At 41.4% G+C, this 13,384-nt stretch overlaps 1 protein-coding gene across 1 annotated transcript; it reads left to right on the top strand.

Annotated features, from left to right (window-relative positions):
• Nucleotides 1-2,385: 2,385 nt before the first annotated feature.
• On the top strand, nucleotides 2,386-13,299 carry LOC115312274. The gene is made up of 5 exons (XM_040218407.3): nucleotides 2,386-2,654; nucleotides 4,689-4,774; nucleotides 6,564-6,659; nucleotides 8,285-8,476; nucleotides 12,814-13,299. Exons 1-5 carry the CDS (start codon nucleotides 2,410-2,412, stop codon nucleotides 13,149-13,151), a joined length of 957 nt encoding a protein of 318 aa, XP_040074341.2. The 5' UTR covers nucleotides 2,386-2,409; the 3' UTR covers nucleotides 13,152-13,299.
• The last annotated feature ends 85 nt before the right edge of the window (nucleotides 13,300-13,384 follow it).

Raw genomic sequence — 13,384 nt, 5'->3', positions numbered from 1 at the left:
GAGGCCAAAGAGTAAGCATATTCGGTTGTGCGATTTTTGTATTTGTTGCTAAAGGTGCAACAATCGTCTCTGCTAGGTCAGCTTGTTCAATGGGCTTTCAACACGTTGGCTGGATTCGCTCTTGTACAGGCGGCATCAAAATGAGCTGGCTTGTCGCCACACCGGCCGGAGTGGCAAAAATCTCACATGTGGTGCCACTGTCGCGATAGCACTGAGAGCGAGGCTGGAACGGACCACCGAGATTTCATGCATGGGCGAGGCTCCAAGGTTGGGAGAACTCGTTGCAGGGCCAGCTGTTGGTTTTGATGCATCATCACGCCTGTCATGTTTTCTTTGTTTACAATCAGTTGTTGTTGGCTAAATGCACAGCTTATCATTACCATTAACCTCCCCCTTGCATAAAATCACAGCAGCCTGTTCCAGTCTTGCTCTACACGGCTTATCCCGTCAGGGGTAAGCTGAATCTGGCCGTCGCTCCACCTCATTTTGATGCTGACTGTACCTGGGATGTTTCTGTGGTTACGGTACACAGCTTGCATGTGACGTCATTCTCAGCCATGCCAATATTTTATGCGCCGCGAGCGTTCGGTTCGTCGTGTTAGCTTCACACCACATAAGTTGTAGTTTGAAGAAACCACTAACTGGAACAATCTGTCAGTAACCAGCAATGGCGACACTTGCGAGCTATGTGGGAGCTGCAGGTGCACAGCAGGTGCTCAAGTGCTGTCAGGTTGTTCATTACACCACACGTTTAACGCTTAAAACTGCAGAGGTGCTCAGTATACTCAGTGTACTATCAACTCTTGCCTCTCCCAGTTTGAAGCCCTTAATGTCAACAAAATTATGTCACACTCTTCTTTACTGACTCATTTGTTCAACTGTTCAGATGTCTTCTCTCTCTCTCTTCTTCTTTTTTTTTTTTTTTTTCTTGTAGTAGGCAGAGCGCTAAAATTGTAAAGGAAATTCGTAGAAGCCTAAAAAAGGGATATAAGGTTCCGCTAAGAGACTTATTCCTTTTGCGTTGCTCACGCTAGCTACCATGATCCCCCACCCCTTGGCGCGAGTTCAAAGCTTTTTAGAAATTCAAACAAAACATTGTGTGCGTCCGTGCGCGCGAGCTTTATTGGGGAAGGTGTCATACGTACGTACATGAAGCTACGTCCACTGCTTTCGTTGCGCGAGCACTCGAGAAGCGGAAACACCTGCCTGGACAATGGGCACCCACTCTTACCTTCCCCAGAGCAAACTTTACGACTAGGCGATTAAACCGTATATGTAGAAGACACACTCCAAACCTTATAGTGCAGAAGAGGAGCGCAGCTGCAGCTTAACCGTCGACGGCCGCCATTGATAATAGAGAGTTTTAGGGAACCGTTTTTGCACATCCGATACGGTACGATGGGCCCTCCGGTACGAACTGCGCATGCGCCTGCCTTCTGCGATCTTACCGTAATGCGCTGGTGGAACCGTAAGGCACGACCGGCACGACCAATGGCCGACATGGACAGTCTCGCTTGGTTAGCAAAACGGCGATTTCGCTGGCGGAGAGAGCGTGCCGTGGCTCCAAACATGAAGAAAATAAATCGTGGCAATGCCTGGCGGGAGCGCCATGTGTGACAGCAAGTTCATAAAGTTTGAGTCAGCAAAAAAGAAAAAGAATAAAGAACAAAACGCAATAGGACTTTTTCAATAGAAATTAATTGGTGTTTAGCGCAACCAAAAATCGTGTGCTCGGTAGCACAGTGGGTAAGAGCGCCGATTACTTGTGTTCGTAGAGGACCAGTGGTGGAGAGTTCGAATCCCGCTGGCTCAAACACTTTTTTTTTTTTTTTTTTTACATATTAAATATTAAGTTTTTTTTTTTTGTTCTTTTTATACACACATTGGATGTGCATTTTGAGCACTTATCACCCGTTTTTTACAGCTGCTGTTATGACTGAGGATTATCTGTAGTGGCAACAGAGTGAGCAACAGCCTTGTGCATCAAGGCTCTGGATACTTTTTAGTTTAAAAAATGTAGCATGAATTAAAAATTTCTGTACAAATGCTAATCACATATATCCTATAAAACGAGCCCTTTGAATATTGGGTGATAGTTCTAATGAGTGCACAGCAGTAAAGTTACAGGTTTCCCTTTATGTTTTCTTCGTGGTCGTACCGTACATGGCGCAACGATCGGTACGCGGGCGTACGACCGTGATCGTCTGCTATCTGTACCGTAAAGGGCCGCCCACACTAGCGAGAAAACGCGCGTGGCACGCCGATCGCGGCAAGTAACAAAATGTCGCCGAAGCACAGTCAGCGCCACGAGCGCGTGCAGACACACGCCCTTTATCTTGCCGCTTAACCGATTTATCGGCGCGCCGGGCGCGTTTTCTCGCTAGTGTGGGCGGCCCTTTAGAGAGCAACATGAGCGCCGCATCTACCTCCGTCCCTCCGCCTCCTGCTCGCAAGCGATTTACAGCAGTAGACGATATCTTTCTACTTCGGGAGGTGCTAGGCGCCAATCCTTTTTTGACTCCAGCTCTTTGGAATGACGTCCTCAAAGGCTTAAACGCCGCGTCGAAAAAGAACTTCTCGTTGCGAGGAGCGAGGGAACGGATCGACCTCCTCGTAACTTTGTACAAGAAAAATGACCGCATCAACTTGAGAAAGTGAGTATATTTTGGTTATTTTTGTACTTTCTTCACGATTTAATATTTCTAGTTTTATTTGTCCATAGCTTTCTTAATACTCGGCCCTGCAGTGGGCCTCGAGGGAAAGAGACAGGATCGCTAGCAGACGACTTCGAATGTTGATGATAAGCGCGCGCGAGCGTGTTCTTGTGCCAAATCAAGTTTGCTGTCGGCAACTTTTCAGCATATCGGGACGTGGTTGGTGTAAACATCATATTTGGTTGATGTAAAACACCAAAGCTTGCCCGCTGAAAACTCATGACGTATTAGAAAACAAGTTACCATGTACGGTCGAGGCATTATTTTATTCCCCGAGTATATAAATCAGGTAAACCAAAAGAAAAAAAATACGGTGGAAAACGAGCCGCACATCATTCGTGGTATCACAACTTTTTTTTATTTACTTAAAAGCTTTCAGCAACAGAACCCTTCCGTGCCTTCCTCCTTATCAGTGGCTTCTCTGCAATATAGATGCAGAGAAGCACCACTTACAGGCAGGCAGGCAAGCAGCGTTTATGTAAGAATAAATCTGCTTTAACCAAAGCTTTCACGCCAGTATCCACAAATAAAACAGCGTTTGCTGCCAGAGCATCCAATGAACTGTGCTTCCAAGTACATTGCATGATTGACTAGTACACTTTGACTGCCACCACACCGAGAGTATTAGCTAGAAGTTTTAGCAACAACTATCTGTGTCATACGCAAATCACAAGTTCGTCTGCTTCTTTTGCAGGGGTTGTGGTGATGTCAGAACGCCCATCTCTGATTGGCCCTGATTGAAGAATAGTGGTTAGACCTCAAGGCAGCTTGCTTTCAGGACTACCTACTAATCTTCAGCCAGAGCCAACCAGAGCTCAGCGTTGTGACATCACCACAACCCCTGCAAAAGAAGCAGACGAACTTGCACTCCGCATATGTGTCAGACCTTTACAGCCTTACTTTTACTATATATTTTGTCTCCTCAACAATTACAGTTTTAAGTAATGTCTAAACTCAATATATAAAAGGTTAGGTGAGATCTATATTTTTCTTTTTCACTTCTGGTATTCGTGCTCCTACAAGCGAGCGTACAGAGGAATGCCTGCAAATTACACTTTATACGATACATTAAAAATCGCACTGTGCAAGCTGCCTGTATACTACATGTGATACCAGTGCTTCACATAGATATTCAGCAAATCATGGTTCTATACTGTAATTACATTTATTGCTTGGTTATGGTGTTTTGTAGTGAACCTCCAATTGTTTCTTTGTTTCCTATACCTGCACATCAAATTCTTAGTCTAGAATGTGCTTCATGATGTTTTTTATAGCTGATCTCATCAGCATTTCACAAGCTCTTAACAAAACCTTACCACGAGAACGTAAATGTTTGATCTAAACACTTGTAAAAAAATTGACTCGTGGTGGGTAAAATGGGTAAGGTAAAAACTCTACATAATCTTTTGTTAATAAGTACTTCCTCATATCTGAATATGATATGAGTATGTGGAGAGTCAGATATGACAATTTGTGGAAATAAGCAAAGAAAATAGCACAGATCAAAATTTGGAGTTGAAACATTTCCTAGATTAGATCTGTGAACTGTATTTAAGATATTCAGCCTCGGACTCCTCATTTTGCCACAAATTTGATCTGACACATCGTTTACGTATATGCTGAAGCACTTTATGCATGATTTCGAGAAAAGTAGACATATGGGCTTTTTCATAACATGTTGAGTTAGACACTGCAAAGAGGCTAGATGGAAAAAGTTGCATGTGTACTGCCACACATTCTCTGAAGGTAAAACTTGTGCTACTCGTGCTTAACTCACCAAGCCTAGGGTCTGGAGACATGTTTTAATAAAAGGTTTAGGCCGAAATAGTTTACTTTGTTTTAGTGACACCAAATGTTTTTATCATAAGAAAGGCAAAAAGTTTCAGCGTACTTTTAGGTACAATGATGTTTCTATTGCTAACAAAAAGCTTTTTTTGAATATTCTAAAGCAGCAGGCATGTATTTCACTTCCAGATCAGGAACTGAAGAACAATTTGACGAAAAGGCACGCCTTCTGCTTGAGTGCGTAGCACTTTATGATGAGTTTGGACGAAAGCCAGGTTTGTTCCGTGCAGCTTTGATTCTCAAGGTTGTTTGTCTGAGGAGGTCCTTATATACCACAAGAATGTTTGTGCTTGAAAACAAAAAAGCTTACGAGTTATTCCTGCAGATATTGCAATTATGTAATTATGTGGCCTCAGGCTATTCAGTCCGAGTGTATTTAAGCTTCATATTCCGAGGCCATGCTGCTGACAAAACAATCCAAAGAGGCAAGACAATTTCTAAAGCTACCTTTTTAATTGAAATTAAGTTGTGTAGCACCATATTTTTTTACTCTTGTGTGTGAATTGACTTGTGTTTGATGATTAATTTGTTTCATTAATTTCGTTAAGGTGTGTACATTTGGCAACCATTTTTTTTTTGTTTTTGCTTTTGCACCATATATCATATTTTGTATTCTGTTTGTTTACTTTCTGTGAAGTAATAACCTTCAGCTGCCTACGAAACAGGTAGATGACTATCCTTTCTAGGTATGTCAAACCTGGAAAGAGTAAGAGCACCAAGAGACATTTTGTAAGTGGAACGCGCTAGCTTTGTTGCTGTCTTACTTGTCCATTGTCTCTTGGCACTGTTATTCTTTCAAGTTATTCATGCAACTTTGTATGCACATATTATTGCAAGTGTTTGTCGGTCTACTGCACAGCTTATCCTCACTGTTGTAGAGTGCATTGTTTGGTGCTTCATGATTGGGGCGGTCGAGCTCAGACTGACACAGTGTTCATCTTGCAAGCTATGTCTCCTCTGTCATATATGTTTAGGCTGTTGCAATTAACTAACAATGCTCATAATTTATCATATCTTACACTTCAGAAGAGAAGCCATTTCCAGTAGGCAGAATCATTTACTCAAACCCCAGGAAGAGTTTTGTTTCAACTATTATAAGCTTAATTTATTAAAGAGCCATCTAAACTTAATGCAAGATAAAATTATGATTTGCTCTATGGTTGGCTACACATACAAAGCAGATATTTGATGACTTCTTCTACAAAGCTTTACTAATATCATAAGCAGGTATGCCACACAAGGAACATTGGCAAAAGGTATGACATAGCTCATGTTGAAAAAACGGCGCGACTGAGATGAGGACAAAAAGACGAAGATAAGAGTTCATGTTTTTTCAGCACAAACTCTTATCAATTAACCTGCCTAGTTATCTATGCTTATCAAATGTATGACATAGGCTTATTCATCCCTAAAGAAATGTTGTTTTTCATTTACTGTTTAGACAGCATACGACACCTCAAAACAAAATTAAGTTGTTTTATCTAAGAATAAAGTTATCTATTGTGGACTATTAAGCAGGAGACGGATGAGCGATAAAAACGGGTGCCGCGCGGCAGCTCCCATAGCAACTTGCGCGGCTGCTGTGACGTAGACCTAGGACTGCGTAAGGTGCTATAGAAACTACCACGCGGCACCCGTTTTCATCGCTCATGTGTCCCCTGTTTTAGCACCATTGAGCGTGCTTCGAGCAAAGATTCACTGCCGGAAGCAACACCCGCGAAAGCGAGCTCCGCGAGTGTTGTTTTTCCGCAGTGCACCAGATGCTCGGAAAGAAGCACGCTCAACGGGGCCGCATGAAGAAAAAGTATGAATTACACGAAAACACCGTTTGAATTAAGCGGCCTATTAAAAACATAGCGGGATAACCAAATGTTCCCAATTTGTTTGAATATTATTTAATCAAAAGTATGAAATATTTGAGTTTGAATTATCGTGAGCGTACTGTAAACCCTAATTATTGTACTAACTTTTGCCAACTTTGTTGATTCTATTTTATATTGGCAGCAAAAACATTGAAGGGTAAAAGGCCAACAAGTAATGCAGCCAGCCAACAACGGGAGGAGGCAGTGAGTTGGATCATGCAAGAGAGCACAGGAGGAGGTAGTTGCCTTTAGCCCATGGTGTTTCTCTACAATGACATTTTTGTTTTATGAAACTTATTTTTTATGATTATGATCCTTTAAATATTGGCAATGTTAATATAAGGTTTGAACATCAATTGTTTCCCCATGCTCTGAAGAACTGCGCTATATTAGGGAGTTAAAAAACGAGGAAACCACGATATAGGTCAGCTTCACGAAACAAGTTTTCATTCTGCTAAGTCATGTGCGGCCATGATGTTGAATGTTTTCTGCAACCTGCCTTATTCCTTCACTTGTTAGAGATTTTTCATTGGTGTCGTTTTAACAAAAATGTGTTATAGGTCTGGTTTAATGCGAAAAGAGACACATTACGCACGAGTGGTGCGCTCGACTGACATCTAGGTCAAGGTTATATAAGGAATATATCCCTATAGAGGCTATATTCTATGACCCGTATCAAGGTGTCACGTGATACCCTGACATGAATTAAAAGTGCACAAAAGCCGATGACTTTGTCCTCGTCTGTTGTGCACTTTTAAACCAGAATGAACAGTTGCCAACTAACTCAGTTTTCAACCCTTCTACAACCTGAAATCACATGAAATTGTGACGTCGCTTGACACTACGACGTCATGTGACACTGCGATGTATGTGGCATCATAAACACACATAGCATGTGCCCAGCTCATTCACTACACATTCGGTGTGTCTCTTGAGTTTATCAGATATGATCAAGACATCCCAGTTTTTTTGTTTTTTTTTTTCGGTGAAATTCAGAGGCATGGTGAGTGCTTTCACCAGTGACAGAACTGAAGAAGTAAAGTACTTGTTTGGATCACATAAACCTATAGTTAGTGTAGCTTGTTTTTTTCTTCGTTGCCGCCCCGCCATTATTTACTGGACTCATTTTGGCCACTGAGGAGTCGACTTCTCGAGGACTGACCGATGGTCCTTAATGTTCCTCACTGCCCTGGGTGATTCAGTGGATCACAACACAAGCGAGCTCGAACTATCTGAAAAACACTGCCTCTGTGCATAAATCAAATAAGGCAAAGGATCCCAGCATGGATTTTGGTAAGAATTCCAAGTCGGAAATATGTCACGCAAAATATCTTTATGTTCATTAAAAGAAAAAAAAAACATTTGATTGCAGAAAAAACCATTCTGCATTCACTTGTGCCAAGGCTGTTGTAGCATGGCTTGCGACTTCATGAGATGATCGACACTCATACAAGTTGTAGGATCTTGATGTACCCCCAAAGACAATATGAACCGAAACACCTGATCCGCAATTTTCTTGTGTGGTCCTCACAAGCTTCCTTTTCGTTCAATCTGTCAAACAGTCGTAAGTATAGGAGCTTAACTTTGCATTTCATTCCTGGTTCGGGCCACAACTTACCCAAAAACTGGCAGGTATGCCAAAGAAACATAAATGACTGTTTCAGCTCATATTGTTTGCAATAGTATATCCCACTAAGTGTTAAATGGCTGCCATCTCAGAACAAAACGGAGGGAATGTAGGATGATTGAAAGAACCATAGGACTGTTTACTAATAAATGATAGCATATGTGTAGCATGAACTTCATTGCTGCTTTTTAGTTAAAGTTTGTGAGAAAGCCTTGCATTGTGGCATTATTGTGCAGCTGATGAAGGTGACCAAAGTGCCACTGCACTGCTGGAAGAAATCTATGCGGTGCCCTCAGATGGAGAAGAGGAGGGGATGGCACCAACCGAACCCTGCAGCCAGGAGCCTACCTTCTCAGGGATCTTGCGGTCGAACGGCCTGACCTCAGCTGAAAAACATCCAGCACCTGCCACTAGGCCAACACTGCAAGGCATGACGTTCAGCAACCATGCAGTCGAAAGTCATATTGCACAGATAGACCCTAAACTGTCTAGAGATACAAGTTAGGCTTTTATGATAATGATTTTAACTCCCCCTGTATCGCTGTCATGTAGACAGAGTAGGTCCAATACACTTCACTGCCATTGGTCACAAATTTAAGTAACTGCAGCACAGCATGAAATCCATTTTGTTGCGAGTTTTGTCCCACGTGGGCAAACCTACTACCAAAAAATGTTCTTGTGGTGAAATTGTGCTTGAAATATTTATACGATAGACCCATAACTCTTTCACAAAAACAAGTGCATTTGAAAAACATACGAATGTAGTATTTTCCTAATAATCTGAAATGATTTAGTATCAGCCAGTATGTGAGCCTAAAGAAATGCCATAACTGATATGTATTAGGGGAGCTCTCTCTTGCTAGCAATGCATAGAAATTACATCGAGCACATGCAGAGAACCCTTTCTAAAAAAAGAAAAACAAAGGCTGATTTTAATAGTACAATCAATAATTGATAGCTTATAACTTCATAAAGAAAACAAGTTTTTTTATGATAGCATGGTCTAATATTAAATCATTTGGTTGCTAAAGAAGGCACGAAGAAACTATTATGAGGCAAATATTAGGGAGGACAGAGAGAATCTTAACCGAGCAGTCCCAAGTTATAGTTATGTGTGCATTATTTATTGGCTTACAATACAATTCCCAGGCACAAGGGGTATGTCTAATTCCATCTCGCATATCGCCATGCAATTAACTAAAATCACACCTGCATCCAAGCTACTGAGTTATGACGACTTGCAAATGATGATGTGAATGTATAGGTATTCATTTTTAATATAAACTATCAGTGTCAATCACTGCAACATGCAATAATGTGTAAAATAATATGTTTTGTAGATATAACCTTGTACTTTTTATATTGTATGCAACATATAATGCCTTATCCTTGGTTTACATGTGCATTTTGGCCATGTCATGTGCACAAAAAACCTCTGTTTAGGTGCCCTAAACCAGAATAATGCTGTTATCAGACCCTAGATAAAGCGTAAACTAAATTGGTGTGGGATTTGACCACTCTGCAGGTATGTAGAACCTTTCTAGGAATGTGGCTGAGGGTCAGCTACATTGCCAGTGCCGCACTGGGATTCGTAATGAAATGAGGGGAGCACAAGGATGCACAAATGCTCTGGGAAGCCAAAAAGCGCATATATTCAACCCCAAAATGTTTTATGAACTGCAGTTGTCAAACGTGTTTTCAGGTTCTAAAAAAAGGATATTATTCGTGATTTCTTAAGAGGGTACTGTAAAATACCAAGCATGAACCCCTATCCCAATAAGTGCCTTTCTGCTACCTACGGATGAAAGAAAAATATGCAAAAGGCACGTCAGGTGCCCAGCACAGACCTCAGAGTCCACCTGTACACCGCCTCACTAAAGCTGTGCAGTACGGCCAAGGCTACAGTGGCGACAGCGTATCCGAACCTGTTCAAGAGGAGGGAAAAAACAACAGGAGAGAAGCTGGGAATCCCAGCCTTTCTCTTCTGTTCCTCCTTTCACTTCTTTTGAATAGGTTGGGATATGTTGCACTGCCTTAGTGAGACGAAGTATAGGCTATAGCTAGGGCTCCATGTTTTCGGATAAATCCAAAAAACACCCGCCGGTAAAATTTCTGTCAATTCGGATTTATCCGATAAACTCCCAATTGTTATGTGCCCATGCCAGCCCCCCCCCCCCTCCCGTCCCCTCCCCCCCTCCCCCAACAGCAACAAAAAAAATATGTTTTTTTGAACAATTTGAGCAGCGCAGGATTAATGGTCCTGGGTAAATGACACCCTCCCTAATTATGTTTGAAGCCTCGGACCGTTGCCAAAAGGTGGTCTTACGGCTTGCCTCGTCAAGGTTGGTTCAGGGAAACAGGTCATCGTACCATTCGTGTCACGACAAAAGCCACTCTCTTGGTTTTCAGTTTGGGCCATGGGATTTGGGATTTAGAGAAAGCAGAGGATATGTTTCTGGGGGTAACAGTGAAAGCTATGGACCATCGAGATTGTATAGGGAAGAGGGGCAGTTGAAACTTCTCTATTACACTCCACCTTGCACGGCCGCGGGATAGATTGATGGGATGACTACGAGCTTCTTGCGGCTACTTCCGGCAGTTTATTGATTTTAAGCTATCGATGTTGATCGAAGCCACACTTGTGTGCGAATTTTTTCGTGGGACCAATTAGTATTTCCAATGACAACAATGCCAAATTCAACTGAAGAAATGTTACCTAATTGATACAAGCGCGTTTTATTTTTTATCTGGCATATGTTTGCATCCGGTTATTAGTTATTATTTTTTGATGGGAAACACTGCGAAATTAATCTCCGAATTTTTGAAAATTGGGGGTTTACGAAACAAACCCTGATAAACACCCAATTTTCGCTAAAAAATAAACTCCTAAAAACACCCTCCGAATTTCACGAAAAATAAACTCCGAAAACACGGAGCCCTAGCTATAGCTAACCAAGACACTCCGCCATATCAGCCGCTTCTCCTAGCACACTGGTGCGAAGCAGTGAAACTTACCCTATCATGTCTTCCTTTAGGAATTTTCTTGTCAAACCGACCTCCCAGTTTTTCAAGATTATCTCCAACGTTTCTGTGGGTACTTGCTCGGTATTGTGTGGCATATATAAACATACCCTATACGAATCTATATGGTAGAATTTCTGAGAGCTCTGGACTACCATGTGGCAATTTTTGTTGTTTGAAAGGCAGCCTACAGCTGTTTCATGGGTTTAGGAACATTATTGTGCACCTTAATTTTTGACAGTTTGTTACGGAAGCCCATATTCTCGCAGCTTTCTGCATGAATAGTAATACGAAACATTATATTCTTTAAACAACCCATCTATGGTTTTAGGGTGTACCCATTGGTATTATAGAAGTGATTAAAAATTATTCTCACCTCGGTTATCTTAAAACTTTGCTGGTCACAGTAGCTTATTATCAGTGCTTTTCATACAAGCTTTCTGTGTCACAAGTTGCTGCTGTGTAGGTTTGAACGTGTACAGTCAATTCAGCTGTGTGTGAGGTGCGATAAAGTGTGACTGCTTTAATCTTAGTTCACACCAGCGGGGGAGACAGTTTTTGTGATCTGAGGATCTGTCTGGCGAAGATATTTATCGAATACTTTGGCACTGCACAAAGGAAGTGTTTCGTTGCGAAGTATGTTGAACGGGTACAGAAGTTTAATGAAGGACGCACAATTGTCAGCCATAAGTAGGGTTCAGATTTTTGCAATATATCCTAAAAACTTCGACAAATGCTCGCTGGAACAGTTTTGTCTTTTTGGATTTATCCTAAAAGCTCACAACTTAGAGGTGACGATGGCAAAATGGAAAGCAAAAAAGACATTTTACTTATAAAGTTTGTCAAGCACAGAGTTGGCACTTCTGAAATGAGGCCACTTCATTTTTTTTCATCTTGAGTTATTAACAAAATGAAGTTCCACTTTTATCCTGTCAAGGTTCGTAGAGTACAAGTCATTGTATTTTTGGGTCGTGACAAGTAACTTTTCTAGTTTCCAGTTTGGACTATACTACATGTGGTTCTTCGATAGAGGAAGAGGGCTGTATTGTTATAACAGTAAAAAAACTTGTAGAGTGTATAAAACGGCAGCTGAAGCTTTTAAGCTTCCCAATGAGTACGTTCAGGAGTTTGGATATTTCAAAGTACTGATGATTATTGAAGCAACACATTTTGCAAAAGTTCTCGTGGGATAGTTGGTACTCCCAATTGCAAGGGCGTGTTATTGTCAAATGCCCTTGCAGAAATATATTTCGATTCTGGGAGCTTTTATCACCTTAGGGTATGTTTTTGTCCAGTAATTATTTATTTTAATTTTGAAGTTTGACAAATTTAAAACACAGGAAATTTAAACCCCGAATTTCAAAAAATTGGAAATTTAACAATTATAAACTTTGATAGACACCGAATTTTTAGCTAAGAATAAACTCAGAAAACACGGAATAGTAGCCATAAGCAAGGAGCCGGACGCCCATCTGCGTTCACAGCTGATGATGACAGTGAACGTTCACGTGAAATGATTTTGTCGGATAGACGAGCGACAGTCGATGATGTAACAAATCATTTACAAATCAGTCAGGGCATTGTCTAAGCAATACTCCATGAGAGGTATGGGTTTGAAAATGTTTTGATTAAAATAAATTCTGCTGCCAGAGTGTAGATAATGTGTTATTCACCCTCAAGATGCCTTAATACTGTAGTTATGTATATGTATCAATATTAATTTATTGCTTTATGTTCTGTGCAGGTGGTAGAAAAAGAAAGCTCAGCCGGGGGCTTGAGTTTCTTGATATGAAGTTTCAGGCCAAGAACCGTGTCATGATTGAAGAGCAAAAGCTAAGAAAGGAGCAGCAGAAAATCGAAAATCGCCGTATCGACTTAGAAGAGGCACGAGTCAGCCTGGAGAGAGAAAGGCAGACGACAGATGGCGAGCTGGCCCACCGAAAGCTCATCATGGAGGAAGAGGACAGGCTCCACCAGCGGCAGCTGATGACTCAACAGGCCGAGATAATAGAAAAAATGGTGGATCAGATGGTGGAAACAAACCAGCTGCTCCACCAGCTCCTCTCCAAAAAGTCCGATTAATAAGCTTTTTTTTTGTCAGGACTGTGCACTCTAGAGTAGCAAACAGGACATTGCGGAGAGGGGGGAAGGGAAGCAGAAAGAAAGGCTCCCTGTTTGAAAACTTTGTTTGGTATCCTTCTCTAAATAAAGTTCAGTTCGAAAACTAGTATTCAGCGTAATGTAAAAACAATTTTCAGATTTCTTGGTCAAGAATTTAAGTGTCTTTCTTCCCCATTTTTAAGCAATGAAGACGT

Source organism: Ixodes scapularis, unplaced genomic scaffold, assembly GCF_016920785.2.
Source record: "Ixodes scapularis isolate PalLabHiFi unplaced genomic scaffold, ASM1692078v2 PGA_scaffold3__209_contigs__length_174095766, whole genome shotgun sequence".
NCBI lineage: Eukaryota > Metazoa > Arthropoda > Arachnida > Ixodida > Ixodidae > Ixodes > Ixodes scapularis.
This window is presented reverse-complemented; position numbering and strand designations above follow the sequence as displayed.